Here is a 15,907-nt window from a genome sequence, read left to right on the forward strand (position 1 = left end):
ATATGTTGGTAACTCAAAACTTCCCGGTTCGGAACCAGTCGCTTAATTGTGAATGACTTTTTTATGGCAAAACAAATCGTCTAAAGGTATGCATTTTCATCTCACTTCGCGAAATCTATTTTTAGAATTGCACGGTAAAGCCTTTCCCCCAGAAAATGAGTAAGAACATCTGATAATTCGTACTAAATTTGTAACTAATTGAGATATAATATTGATATTTACATATCAAGGTTTGTAACAATTTTGTTATCACCTAGGTTAAATTGAGATATAATGTTTGTTATTTTAACTATTAACGAGGCCAAGATTATGACTAATTTAGATAGAAAAAACAAAAAAAACCCCAGATACAATTTTGTTCTCCCTTGTTGATCGGGTAATGATTAAAAATATAATTGGGGCTTTATTTCTTTTTGACGAATTCCGATTACTGTGGTCTCGAGGGCATCACTAATTTTATTGTCCGTAGTTACTTGACACACTGAAAACAATTTGAAATCGTTGATGGTGACCGTACTACCCTCGGTTTCGCCACAGGGAAGCAACACAGAACCATTGCTATTTGTTTTGTATATTAATGAAAAGTTGACTACGTCAAACCAAATAAAAATGATAAATCGTCAATAAAAAGGTAATTTACAGCTTCGCGATTGTTTGTTGACGATACAGCCCTGTTCTATCCCGGTAATGACATCAATACTAATTTTAGCTCAAATAATAAAAACTTAGAATAAAATTTAACAGTGAATTTGTTGTCGTTGAATCCAAGAAAAACAAAATATGGGACATTTTTTAACAAATCAAACGGATTTCGAGAAAAAATATGTTCTAAATTATCTTATCTTATCAATTTTGATGAGCAACACATCTTTACTTTCTATATAGGGGTGCAAATCAGAAACTCAAGAAAAACTACACGTAGAAATGTGGTCAGGTTTGAAACACTTACAGTTCAGTATGTTTTGTATCAATTATTAATATTATTTTATTATTTGTTTGGAAGTATTTCTAATATTCGATTTGAATATATCAAGCCAAGTATTTTCAATTATAAAGGATTGAAATTTTGATTAGTAGCGAGCAGTGTCCTATTTTGTCTGCTAAAAATCTCCGGCATATCGGATTTCCGTGCCATAGACGACGGTTTTGAAGGAGTAAGCGATATATCAAAGGGAAAGCAACGCTCTTATTGGTCAATCGATGTAAAAGCGAAGCTATTGGACGCACGCGAATCCAAAAATAGAAGCAAAATTATAGCTAACGTTTCAGTCCTACGCTTAGCATGCTAGAGGTAGGTTGTTGCTAGACAGCAAGACAAAAAGTGCCATGAAACGATTTTAAGCATTAATTGGTATGCTATGATCTGGTGTCATGCAAGCTCGGTTGAAATTCCATGTTATGTCGTTTCGCCTGAGCAATTGACCACTACCCCAGGATAAATTTTGAGTGCTTAAGATTAATTCCTAATTTATATACAATGAACTCGATGTTATAAAAATAACTGTGTCGATAGCCGGGGAGAGATATGGACAAATTGTCCGACAGGCAACCAACAAATGCTTCGCGCCGTACCTATTGTTTGCTCGATCGCAGCGATGACACCCAGCTGCCGCTGCACGCTAGCGATGCTGTGCTCACAGTTCGCAATTTAATACAACATGCTTGTATTAATACACATTTATTTCATGCAGACCGTAAACTTATTTATTGTAAACTTATATTAAACTTTCAACTTATATTAAAACATTGGACTTAAACTAGAACACAGTAAAATAGGCACGATGTCCCTTGATCGTAGGTAGTCATGCACTGATCTCTGCCTATCATCGATGGGGATAATAACCCTTGAAGAAGGCGCACTTGATCAATTGTTTGATCATCGCTCGTATAACGGTAAGATACGGGTGAATTAATTCGATATATGAGTTGTATCTCGGGTAACACGAAACAGTGGGATTATAGAAGCGAACAAACTGCTTGCATATAAAACTTGAACACAAGCTTGGCGAAGATAAGCCTAAATATAAAAATCGTATATCAAGTATGTACAAAGATATAATTGCATACATTTGGGATATTCGTGTAATTTTGTCGGCTATAAAACAAACAATGTTCGGTGTTGATTCCTAATCAAGATCAATCTAAACGTGCAATTGCGGATTCAAAAGTGTGACGATTGATTGAACTGTTTGATTGTAGATCATTAGAACTTTTGGTTGCCTTGTTCCACATCAATGGCTCGAACAACCCCATGGAGCTGATCCTTGTAGTTTTTTGTAGCATCTTTTCATAAATTTAATTGAAACGTGCATCAGGATTTTCGCAGAAAAAAAAACAATTTTATTTTCATAATTATAATTTCTTAAGGTTTTGTGATAGAGCTGTGTCTACCACAGCTCATGGTAGCGGGAATGATAAAACGCGCATTCACGGATTGTATAAGAACACAGGTTCGAGTCCTGTCTCTGAGTGTATCTTTTTCCCAAAAAAATCACCCTTTTTGAGAGTGTCTCATTCATTTGGCTTCTCCAATTTATGTTTCCACTCAGTTATTGCAAAACTGCACTTAATTATGGCGACTTTACATCAAAACAACTAAAAATTAATAAACCGGTAATTTCTTAAAGTTTTGGCAAAATCCAATAAAATGTAAAAACACCTTGCCTTTGAAATTTATTATTTACAGTTCTACAGCGCATACAACTGTATTTTATTTCAATATATTTTCATTGAGGGAAAAATGGTTTAAACAATTGAATTATTATTATAAATTAATTAACAAAACAACAGTGGCGTCTAGTCCTCATGTACACCTCGTGCACTGCACAACTTGTCAATTTGTGGGAATTAACTCCATAACCATGCGTCTTTAATTTATTTATAGATTCTCAATTGATTGGATCTATTTGAGAACAAAGAACCGATAAGAGAATAATGAGTGTTTTGGTCAACTGCACACAGTGCCCTAAGCTGCTTGCGCTTGCCGATCAATGACAGCTAAAACGGTATGTTCATATCTAGGGAGACGGGCGTAGCGTGATTGGTAAGACAATCGCCTTTCACACAACCTACCTGGGTTCGAATCCCAATCCCGCACATCGGGCCAGGAATTTTTTCTGGCCCGAGAGGCAAATGACCACGATGGTAAAACCTCTATAAGCAAAATCAAAAAAAGATATATTTCATCGCCATACTTAATTCGTGGCACTCTTAACCCTGCTTCGAATTTACGTATATTTACACACAAAACATATACATCCATCCTTAAACTTCGAGCATTTCTTGTCATTGTGTTAGTTACTTGTAGTGTGCGTAGACCAATTAGCATTCTGCAACTTCCATAGCTCGGTAGTTGATAAGGAATATTTCAAGGAAAACGACGATCTGCAAAGATTACCAAAGATTGTCGCTGAGGGAACGAAGTCATCTGCGAAAGATAACTGCAGTCCTTCCAGAATAACATCGTTAAAGTACAGCAAGAAGATCAAAGGGTCGAGATGGCTTCCCTGCGGAAGTCCAAATGTTGCAAAAAAAATTTCCGAAACATAATCATCAATTTGAACCACAAGATGACGATTCCGGAGATATGACCGTATCCATCAAAGAACGTTTGTGTCAAAACCAAGTCGATCCAGTTTTGCACGTGTGACATCATAATAAAATTTATCGAAAGAGGACGAAAGATCGGTGATGAACGACGTCCGCCTGAAAACCCTTTGGAAGCTTTGGAGAGTGTGGTAACGTTTCGCCTAGTTTGATCAGAGTGCCAAACATTTTGAAAATTGGTAGCAACTTCGAAGAAACCATTCGGCTCAGAAGATTAATATTGACGTTGTCATCAACCACTGCCGCGACTGAAAAAAAGCTTTTAAATTTTGCGCAAGTTTAACGATGGAGAAAAGGGGGCTTGAATGGCTTATAGGCCCCCAATAAGGCAGCTTTGTTGATGAAGGTATTGACTGATTTCCTTGATGTGCGGAGCGCCGGTGGTACGACATAAGTTTAATTAAAAATTCTAGCCCAAAAGTATATTGTTATTTCGTTGTATTGGAAAACACAAACGAACACCCATTCTTCAATCTTTAGCTTTTACTTGCAACGATGTAGAAATGGAGATACAAAATTTGAAAGACAAGGTGTTTTGGCATTATACCAGACTTCATCAAAACTTTTAAAAATTATGACCATGGAGAATAATATTTTTCCGAAAATTTCGATCACGTGTCTAATAATTTATTATATAGAAACTGAAAAAAATTTGGGCGTGTTTTAAATATAAACCTTTTGACACGAATTTATTCAGATTGAATTCACTAAAGCATGCTTTAGTGTTTATGTCACATATTTGGCAACATTCCTCAGACTATGCGTATCAGCAATAACATATTTAAACTTGAGCACAGGTCACTATCTGAAATAATTATACGGATAGAAAAAAAAATTTGTCGATTACGTCACTTGTACTGTTTAATGTCCGAAACTTGAAGAGTTTCAGTCATACGATCTTCGAAATTGACACACAGCCCAATTTTTTGTCTCGGAAGAGCCTTGAATTATTGATATCCGCTAATCCACAACCGAGAAAATTGAACGGTAATGAATTTTGACTTTTACGTCACTTATGCTATTATATCACTGTGACAACCATTTGAACTTCAAACTTGTTTAGTTATCCAATAGTAGTTTCCAAACGAACCTAGCTTTCATAAAAAACGGTTCATTCATCTACGAAAAAAATTGAGCAGAGAGTTTTGTTGGTTCCGTTAATTAGGGAGTGTATCGAAAAGTAGTTAGCAACATTGATTATTGAATAAAATAGCGAAAAAAACATATTTTGACATCAGTTTTCGATATATTGTAGAAAAAATACATTTTTATTCATTTATTTCACTAACTATATTGAAAAAAGTCCTAGTTTCTGTGAAACGCTCGCACTTTGGACTTGACATTCTTCATTAAATTCCGCACAGTAACTTTTGTGACTTTCCTGGTGGCAGCTGTCCTTTTTTTTTTTTGAACTCCTGCATGTTTTGGGACACTGTACAAAAAAAGTCCTGGCATTACCGTCCTTTTGTGGAATTTGACCTTTCTGTTTCAACAGACTTCGCAGCCGATTCTTAGTGTACAGAATCATTGCATGGCTAGTACTATGGATCCTACTGACACTAAGAATCCTTCCAGGTCGGGACTCGAACATACGACAACTGGCTTGTAAGACCAGCGTCGACACTGTACCTTCCTTCCGAAAGTGCCGCTTGACAATTGCCCAATACCTCTCAATTGGTCGAAGATCCGGGCAGTTCGGTGGGTTGATGTCCTTTTCCACGAATTGTACATTATTTTTTGACAACCCCTGTAGAACGGAGTTGGCGTAGTGGGCTGAAGCCAAATCCGGCCAGAAGAGAGGATAAGCCTTATGCTTTCTGTACAGTGGCAGCATTCTCTTCTTCAAACATTCTTCCTCGTACACCTTGGCGTTAATTGTGCCCTTCGTGAAGAAAATCGACGACCGCAAACCACAGGTACAAATTGCTTGCCAGACCAACAACTTCTGCCCAAACTTTTCCATCGCCACCGTGGTGTCAGCGTCGTCCAGGTCCTGGTACACCGATTTCGTATAATATTGCGGTCCGGCCAGCGCTCGAGAGTCTTCCTTGGCGTAGGTTTCGTCGTCGATCAGGATGCATCCGTCTTTATTCTGTAGAATCCGGTTATAAAGTTTTCGCGCTCTTGTTTTGACCTGAACTTGCTGTACCAGGGACTTTTCCGGCACCTTCTGTTTCTTGTACTTTGTCAGGGAGTTCCGAACTTTGATCCGTTGAATCATCCCGATGCTGGTGTTGAACTGCTTGGCCAAATCTCGCGTCGACGCCGATGGGTTTTTCCTGATGTACTCAACCACTTTTAAGTCCCGGCCGGACTGGCTGGGACCCGTTTTCCTACCGGATCGGGGCAAATCCTTCATGGAAAGGGTCTTACCGAACTTCTCGATAATATTTTTGACACTGGTGTGGTGCACTTTCACACTCCTTATACCATTATATTTCCGGAACCAGAGGTCACCGCCATTTGATATTTGAACTTGGTCAATTACCCAATAGTAGGTATCAAAAAAGCCTACATTTGTGAAAATCGGTTCAGCCATTTTTGAAAAAAAAAAGGGCGGCAAAAAAACTACGTGTTTGTCAGTTACGTCACTAATGCCGTTATAGATCCGGAATCAGAAGTGACAACTGTTTGATTCTGAAAGTTGATCAATCGCCCAACAGTAGTTTTCAAATGAGCCTAAATTCGTTAAAATCGGATCAGCCATCCGTGGAAAAAGTGAGCTGTAAAAAAACAACACGTTTTGTCAGTTACGTCACTTATGCCATTATATCTCCGGAACCAAAGTGACAGCCATTTGATCTTCGAAATTAATGGATGGCTTAGCAGTAGCTTCAAAACGAAAATGAGTTACAGACATCGCCAAGCAAATTGAGCGATTAGAAGAAAAGAGTTCGTTTTGTCGGTTGCGTCGCTTATACCATTATATATCCGGAATCAGAAGTGAGTCATTTGATCTTCAAACGTGATCATTACCAATAGCAGCTTTCAAACGGCCCAACTTTATTGAAAATAGTTCTGTTATCTACGAGAAAATTGAGCGGTAAGAAATGAAATGCACTTTGTCGGTTGCGTCACTTATACCATTATATATCCGGAAACAGAAGTGACTTTCAAACTAGCCTAAGTTTGTTAAAATCGGGTCAACCATCTCTAAGGAAATTAAGCGTTGAAAAAACGCGTATTGTCGGTTATGTCACTTATACCATTATATCCCCGGAATCAAAAGTGACGGCCATTTGATCAATGGTTTAATACAATCTTTCAGACGAGCATAAGTTGGTTAAAGTCGGTTCATCCGTCTCTAAGATAATTGGTGTTTTTCAATGGAAAACGTTTCAGGACATTATAGAAAGTGGACCGTTTCGAATATTTAGGCATTCATTTAGACCCCATTTCAAACTTTGTATACGTATTTTGACTAGGCTCAAAATAGCCATAAGCAGTTTTCATCACCTTACATTTGTGAAGGCTCTACGAATAGTATTCAGATGCAGTTGGTACGATTGATTTGGCTGTGTGAAAAACATATACTCTGAAGAAAAATATTATTTTCTATTCTATTCTGAACTCAAAACTGAATTTCCACTTAAAAAAGTATTTTTATATGCTGTAGCTGTCAACTCAAGAATCCTCTCATTTTGATACTAACCCATAAAGCGATAGCACCCAGTCGACGTTCTGTTGACCAAATGTTATAATAGACATACGGGAGTGCATGAGATAGGAACATGTGGGCACTTAGTATTCTCATCTTTTGACGACCAACATAAATACGCTTAAAAGTATGCAAATATACATTTACTTCCTGATGTGTGCTGCTCGTAAACAGAAAAAAATAATTAAATTTACACGACGTGTGATTCAATGATGCTTTGAAATAGACATCAATTGAAACAAAAATTTGATTGAAAACCATCATATATGTAAAAGTTAATTAAAATGCCTTGGTTTTTCAATGAATTATACTACATATTTTGATTTACGCTTAGTTTTGGCTTTAAAGTATATTGAAAAGTAAAGACCTAAGTAGTAACTTTATATTCAATTTCCTGCTCCATATATGCATAGATGTAAATATTTATATCTGTGTAGTAAACGTTTAAGTTTCCCGATGATAGCATGAATTAACTGTTTTTCTTAGCATAATTGAAAGAGTAATCAAAAACAAAAGAACTTCCGAACACAGAAAAAAAATAAGAATTTTACAGGTGACATAATTCTCCAAACGATACAATTCATAACTGCTTAACTTTTCAAATGACTCAATATTCCACTCGTACAGAATTTTACAGGCTCCGAGTATAATTTGCAGTCGGCTAGTCTGAATAAGTTTTAGCCAAGCAGATATATGCTTCTGTGGTTCAGTCAATTAACTGACTTGCTTTATGATCTAATGTTGCTCGGTTCAAGACGCGCAGTTGCTATCGATCTTTTGTTTTTTATTTCATTAGATGTCAAGCCATGTATTTCTCAAATCACACAATTTTACATATTCTTAAATATAAATTTGTGTGAAATACGACGCTCTATTTATGTGCATCTTATAAGATGTAAAATCACAAGAATTTTTCGAGCTTTGATTCACTTTCTATTTCTCTTAGGATTAATAATCGATTACAGATAACGAGGCACTAATCGAATGAATATATTTAACTTCATGCAAAACTATATCGTTAGCTATTTTTGTAACTATAATTTTCGAATGTTAAAAAATTATTCTTAATAAAATGTTTTTACACACTTTTTTTTATTCTTGATGTCATAAAATGTAAATATAGAGTCCAGTTTTGCGTTTTCACAACGTGCATAAATGTTAACATCCTTTTCTCAGCTATTACCAGTCCAGTCGAAATGCGCTTAAAAACTATCAAACAAAAGCCTTACATCATTCGCAACATTCCACAACACGATTCCATTAAACCATCCATTTCGTTTCATACTAACCATATCATTTCTGATCTTAAAAAGTAACGGAGCTCAAAAACGCATATCCTCCTCCTCCTTCTTCTTCATCTTCTTCTTGCCTCCTTCAAAACCTATGCTAGATAGTATGGTTTTCGGTTGTTCGTCTATTTCATGTTGTTGCTTATGTTGCCCGTTCTGTTCATTGCGACATGTTTTGCTTCGCTAGGTAAAGTAATGCTGCTTTTTTGTCTACAAAACAGGCCGGAGCTATTCGCGTTAATTAAGACCCACTTACCGGACTCTAACTAACTAATAAAGCTTATCTTTCGGAAACGTTGCGCAAAAGCTTTCACAAAGAGGTGCTCACACGTTTCGGGGGAAGGTTCATTGAAGCTCGTTTCTTTTCGTTGATTCAGATTAGGTTTAGCTTTTTTTTTCGATCAAAACTACTAAGCGATTGAATCGTTTTTTTTTTTTCAAGAAATAAGTCATTACTCAAACTCCATAAGTCAAGCGCGTGAAAGAAAAACGCTTTTTCACTCCCTAGCTAATGTACTGGTTAAGGGTTCAACGTCGACCTTATTAAGATGCAAGCATAACATGTATCATGTCCAGAGGTGAGAGGACGGAGAAGGCAAATTGGTTTCGTTTCATTCTGTTAACGTTTGACATGTTTTACTTTCTTTTGTGTTTTTTTCCGTTAAACTCCGCTGCTGATAGTTTTAGCAAATGAAAAAAACGAGACGCTTTCCCGTTGAGATTCATTGCTCAATTTCTAACCATTTCTATTGTCCAGCTTCAACCCAGTATACCCGATGGTAGCTGAACCGGCCGGACTGGACGTTCCCGATGTTGGCCGCAGCGGTGATCCGTTGAATGTCGTTCCACAGCAAACTGCCAGTCCGATTCCGCCGTCATCGTTCACCAGTAGTCTTCATCAGAACCTTCAGCGAAACCTACCGCCCGTTGATCGGACTAAAATTCTCAATAGTAGTGCTTACAGTTCTAGTTCCAACAATAACATTTACACTGACATCGCCCTCGGAAGATCCATCCAAAATCTGATGCGACCTTCGTCGGTTGTTGAAAGCACCCATTCCTCCTCCTCCATGAATCCGTTTTCACCGTCGGACCAACAGGGGGATGCTTTCTGCCGAACCGCTTACAACTTCATGAACGACGGAACCGACAGCAACACGATCGCCACGTGCACCGTACGAAAACCGCACAAATGTGTTCAAGACTTGATCAAGGAGGAGCTCGGGGGCGGATCGTTGCGCGGTTCCGGATTCGGTAGTCTCGGTAGCCTCGGTAGCAATACCGGCAGTATGGTCAACATCCACATCGAGTCGGAGCTGCAACATCACGGTACCGGTGGCGAGTACAAATCGCACCCGGGCTCGGGACGTTCCAGTCCGGCCCTGCAGATGTTCCCGCACGATTCACCGCCGAAGCTGCTGAGCGCGATTGGCCACTCCATTAGTATACCGAACAGCACCCGGGTCAGCCGTGCTCCGTCTCCGTCGTTCCTGGCACAGGCCGCTGGAGAGCACTCAAGGTTCGAAACCGAAGTTTCTTTTCTATTCATGTTTTGTTTATTTAAAATTGTTCGTGAATTTCTTGAGCGGAAATTTTTTTAATTTGTTTTGTGTTTTGTTCTTGAATTTTGTTTTGTTCATGTTTGTTCCTTAAAAGTTCCTTAAACTTTCAGTGAAATTATACAAAAAAATGAGTGCTAGCCAGTGTGAGTTTCAATGTTTTCTAGGAAGCGAGTAGTCAAAATGCAGTGTATGCAAAATAGAAGAACTAGTCCTGATATAAGGAATTTTGTATATTTATAGATATTCAAAGTAGATAATTAATTATATTTTTGGTTGTCCCAATTCAAAATCCAAAACCGTGCATTTCTGATTCTTCCCCTTTTTGAGTGTTACTAAATAATAACAATTATGTAACCATTTGGACGATAACATATTATGAAGTTAATGTCACTCAAATGATCAGTTTCTTATAGGTTTTCGCCACTCCGTTCGTGTAAATAAGTTAACCCACACTTGCACAGTACCATTCACCATGGTCATTTATTGATATGCTTTTAGAACGGCCTTAGATTAGTGCATTTTATAAATTATTATGCTAGATGTACAGTTTCTAGAATGACGTTATCATACCACAGTATGTATTACTTTCTTTAGATAGACATTTATGTTCAATATTAACCCACTGATCTTCGAGAAATAAATAATCGTAAACATTTTCTCGATCCCTCGACGATCTATAGAAATTCTATTCATAGGGAAACACTACATTAACGAAAACAAAAATAAATTACAGTGATCTGTAGTCGCCTACCAAGAAACTTAAATATTTTCAGTGAACAATATATTTAGAAAAAAACTCATATCAATCCATCTACTAATATGTATGCTGAAAAATAATTTCGGACACGAGTTCAAGCTGATTTTTAACACAAATAATTCAGATTGTTTCGGCTAGTTAAGAAAAAGTGTGACTCAATGCTTACGTCGCATATTCGCCAACATTCTCGAAACAAAAAGTATATTCAATAGTACAATTGAACTTGATCATTGGTAACTTTCTGAAAACAAATGCGGATAGAAAAAAAAGTCTGTTTTGTCGGTTACGTCACTTATACCAATATATCTCCGGAACCAGAAGTGACAGCCACTTGATCTTTAAGCTTAATTTACAACCTAATAGTAGCTTTCAAACGAACCTAAGTTTGTAAAATCTGATTCAGTGGTTTAAACCACTCCCGAAACATACAAAAATAATTATGTTGTGAAAACTCTTCTTTCAAAAAGTCACTTCGCATACTTTATTTTTCCTAAATTGATCCAAACTGTCTTGAAAAGGGCTAAACATTTTTAACATTTTTTTCCGACAAGCTTTTGTCGAAAATGATAAATGCTAGAAAAAAGTGTTATACTGGTGATTTTCACAAAATTAGTCAAATTTTTCATTAAAAATACTGAAAAAATCCTTATGGAGTCCTACACTAAAAAAAAATAATTCAAAAAATTTATAATCGATTTATTAAACAAAACTATTATTGATTCTGATACAAATTTGTCCCAAGATAGCTGACTAAGTTTCCTTCCAACCGATCATACATTGCAAGATGGGCACATTCAAAGGAAAAAAGTTTTTCAAGCAAAAACTAAACCTTGCCCAAGCTGAATATTTTTATTCGTGTTTTTTCTTAAAAACTAAACTAAACTGAAAGTAATAATCATCCAAGATTTCAATGAATCTAAATTTGTGAGAAAATTTCACCGAATATCCTATTGCTAGTTGCCCGATATTAGCAGAAAGTATCTGTGCTGGATAAGAAAAAGTTTTTTCCCTGCAAAACGCTCATCTTACAATATCCGGAAGGTTGGCAGAGTTTGCTACGTTGGGACGAAATTTAACTCAAATCAAGAATGGCGTTTTTTCGTAATTTTACTGAAATTTCTGCTGAAAGTTTGAAATATTTAAGATCGATTTTTTCCCGTGTAAAATTCGATTGGTAATTTTCCGGTATTTTCATTCCAAAATTAGACAATTATTTTGAGAACATCACCAGCACAACATTTTTGAAAGATTTTTCCATAATATTAAATATGATTAAAAACGATTAGCTCTTTTTAAAAGACATTTTAGATCTATTTTGGAAATATGTATGCAATGTTTCATTTTAAGACAAAGTCAACATGTCCAGAAAGATTCATTTAAATCTGAGAAAATTTCGCCAACTGCGAATATGATTGAGCGTGAATTTCGTCATATTTAGGTCAATTATAAAATCAAAAATTATCAACAAACGGCTTTATCCAAAAAATTGCGTATGAGAATTATTCATCATGTTCTAAAAACCCCAACCCCCGAACAAAGTTTCTGGGTACGAGCCTGGTTGTAGCACTAACCATTAAATTGTCCCCTACACTAAGAATCGGATGACTAGAACCAAAACGTCAAGTTCTCCATCGGAGTAGTTCCTTTTAATAGATATTGCAACTGTGAGATTTTTTACATCTACCAAGTGTCTGCAATTTTTAAAATTATATTACAGTAGCTCGTCGTACTGCCTTGCTTACATTACCTATCACCCTAGTCCTGTGGTGTTCTTTGGTGTATCTAGCAAACGTCTCCATGTAGCTCGATCCATAGCCGACCTTCGCCAGCTACTCAAGGCCCGGATACTTCGTAAATCCCTCTCCCTCTTTTTTGTGTCTACCTGATCAGCGTTTTGTAGATTGTTAATTTCGTGCGGTGGCGTACTTTTCTCGATCTAAGGATTTTTCTGAGTCCAAAGTACGCACGATTTCCTGCCAAAATAAGCCTCTGCATTTCTCCGCTGGTATCATCATCGGCATTTGCATAGTTTAAAAGTGGTTATTTTTATTTGAAAGACGAAGGAAAAACCAGAGCGACATCAAAGTTTCAAGAAGAACTTGCAAAATCACTCGGAGTTACCGTACCGCCAGCCGTTTGAAAGCAATGAGAATGATCCGAAAGGTAGACAATTGGATGCCGCATGAATTGAAACCAAGGAACGTTGATTCATTGGAGCCCGCGCCACTTACTTACCTTAACTAACAGCTATAGGCCTGGGGTGTCCTTTGCTGTATCAAAAATACGTCTCCACATAACTCGGTCCATGGCTGCTCGTCGCCAGCCACTCAAGGCACGGACGCTTCTGAGATCACCCTCCACTTGATTGATCCACCATGTTTCCGACGCATTTATAGCCATTCCGATATGCCTAGCTTCGACTTTCAGTCCGATGTATGTTTCCATCATCTTCTAAAGGTAACGTGTCACAATATCAGCGTCGTCATCGCAACCAAAAAGCTGTACGCATCTTTCGAAGATCTTCCATTATCATAGCAATATCCAACAAGAGGCTATAGGCTTACCGTAGCCCTCTCCGAGATTCGAAGGGAGCGTCGCAGATACTCGGACGTAGCATTCTATTCATCGTAGCTTTGACCAATCGCGTCAGTTTATCCGAAAAACCGAATTCGTAATCTACCATAGTTGTTCTCAATCAACTGTGTCATATGCCGCTTTAAAGTCAACTAATAAGTGATGCGTATGTACGTTGTATTCACGACACCTCTGGAGTACTCGGGCAAAGGATATGGAAGGGTATCTTGTATGCGGCGTTCAGCAATGTGATTGCGCGGTAGTTGCAACAGTCATGCGTATCATCCTTTTTGTACATGGCATATACCACTCCTTCCATCCATTCCTGCGGTAGAATCTCTTCCGCTCAAATCTTAGAAATCATCCACTGCAGCGCTTTAGTCAGTGCCTCTAGTCCATGTTTGAGCACTCGCCTGGCAATTGATCATTGTCCGTGGTTGTGTTGTTCCTTAGCTTGCCGATCTCCTCATTTATCTTCGATAGATCAGGTGTGGGGAATCTGTCGTCGGCTGAGCATGTACTTAGATTGATCTGAGTCTTCATCAAGTTTTTTAGGTTTATTGAATACATTGTAAATACTAGAGATGGTCGGGTAGGCATTTTCTCAAACCCGAACCAGAGATTAAGTTTACTTCCAAACCCAAACCCGACCCGTACAAGGTTAAAAAATAATCTTTACCCGTACCCGAGGCGTGCTAGCGATGCACGAGAGGCGTACAATTTCACTTTTAGTCAGCCTTAATTCAAAATCGTCAACTCTGTATTGTAAACACAATCACCATTAATTGGATGGTCCCATTATAGCGTACATTTCCGGTAATCTTTATTCTTAATGTGCTCCAATTTTGACTAGAAAGGTTAGCCCTAAAATCAATGTAATATAAGATAGCCTGGCGTTTGCCAGTCACCAATGATCAGACTATTTGGAAGCTTGTTTTTCGTCGTTTAACAACGAATCGACTCCGAAGTTTTTTACTGTTCGTGATATTTTCTTTCATTGGAATTTGAAAAACGCAATTCTACAGGAAATGGCATCAGTTTTATTCATACTGACGTAATCCGGTTATAGCTCTGGCATTACCCATCCGCCTTTTTTCAAATACGCTGAATTCTCGATAATTCGCGACTTTTATAGTTCATGTCTACCGTGTTCGTTGTTCAATGCATAGGGAGCTGGTCTTACAAGCCAATTGTCGTATGTTCGAGCTCCGACCGGTAAAAATTCTAGGATTCAGTAGGACCGTAGCACTAGCCATGCAAAGGTTTTGTACGCTTAGAATCGGTACAGAAGGTCAAATTCCATAAAAGGAATACAATACCACAACTTTGCTTATGACTCATGTTTCATAACCTTGCAATCTAACGGAGCAATTCAGCGATTCGACGTTTGGAATTGTTTCGAATACACGAATAATTCTCTTTCCGCCATAATGGCAAGGTAAATCTTTTACAGTCCAAATTAAAGCTACCGGTAACTAAATTAAGGATCTGAATCTGTTGATTCGGACCATGAAGCACTGATCTTACAATCCAGTTAACATGTTTTCGATCCCCGGCCGAAATGAATTTTCAGTTCCAGTAGAATCCCAACAATAACCATGTAATTGTCCTATTCACTGATGTAGCGGTGGACAGAGCCCCGCTACCAACTTTTGCTTATATCTCACAGAATTGGTAATGTATTTGAAACCAACTGCAGTTTGCCGCGTTTGAACAATCTCTCGTTGTCAGAACGGATCCATACTTGATACAGATTTGGGTAACAGAGGTATTTTGGCCCACTTGATTTTATTTTAGCTTTAGGAAATCCACCAATATCTTTGAAAATCCGTTCCGCAATAGGTAATTGAATGTGATTAGCTTCAAATTGATACAAAATATATGAAGTGGCCAAAATACCTCTATTACCCTTGTGTCATACGTAAATTAAATTGTCTATAAATCAATTCCACGCATAATGAGCTTAGAATGTTGTTTTTTTAATATGTCAAACACCCAAAAATTTGCATCCTTGAAAGTCTATATCTCATTAGCTTACAACAATCACAGAGATCACAAGTTCTTGAGTTATTTATTGCACCTGAAAAGGAAAAATGGCAAAAACATTACTTCGATTTAGTTTTGATGAAAACTCGAACTTGTCTTCGAATACCTCTCATCAATTTTTACTCTGTTGACCTAAGCTACTATTTTGTTTCACCATCTCTTTATTTCTGTCGCATTCCGACCCCTAATATCTGGTCTAAACTTTATTGATACGCATTTTTAAGCACTCGTGATTGTATATTTGGGAGTCCATAATCTTGTTTGTTACGAAATTCTTTATTTTCCCGCAACTGCAAATACCTTGCCAGATCATAAGCTTTCTTTCGAATTTGAGCTTGCTGGGAATTTTACATCGACCAAAAGTCTTTGTCTCCATATTCCATTATCACGCACGTTTCGTCGTCCATCCCGATCA

The 15,907-nt window shown here is 37.5% G+C and overlaps 1 protein-coding gene across 2 annotated transcripts in view; it reads left to right on the plus strand.

Annotated features, from left to right (window-relative positions):
- LOC131427123 (protein bunched, class 2/F/G isoform-like) overlaps nt 1-15,907 on the plus strand; it is a 404,369-nt gene that overhangs the window by 126,385 nt on the left and 262,077 nt on the right. For both annotated transcript variants that reach the window (XM_058590048.1, XM_058590049.1), the window contains exon 3: nt 9,311-10,072. In XM_058590048.1, coding sequence (XP_058446031.1) covers nt 9,311-10,072 — 762 coding nt within the window. The remainder of the gene's footprint in view (nt 1-9,310; nt 10,073-15,907) is intronic.

Source organism: Malaya genurostris, chromosome 2, assembly GCF_030247185.1.
Source record: "Malaya genurostris strain Urasoe2022 chromosome 2, Malgen_1.1, whole genome shotgun sequence".
NCBI lineage: Eukaryota > Metazoa > Arthropoda > Insecta > Diptera > Culicidae > Malaya > Malaya genurostris.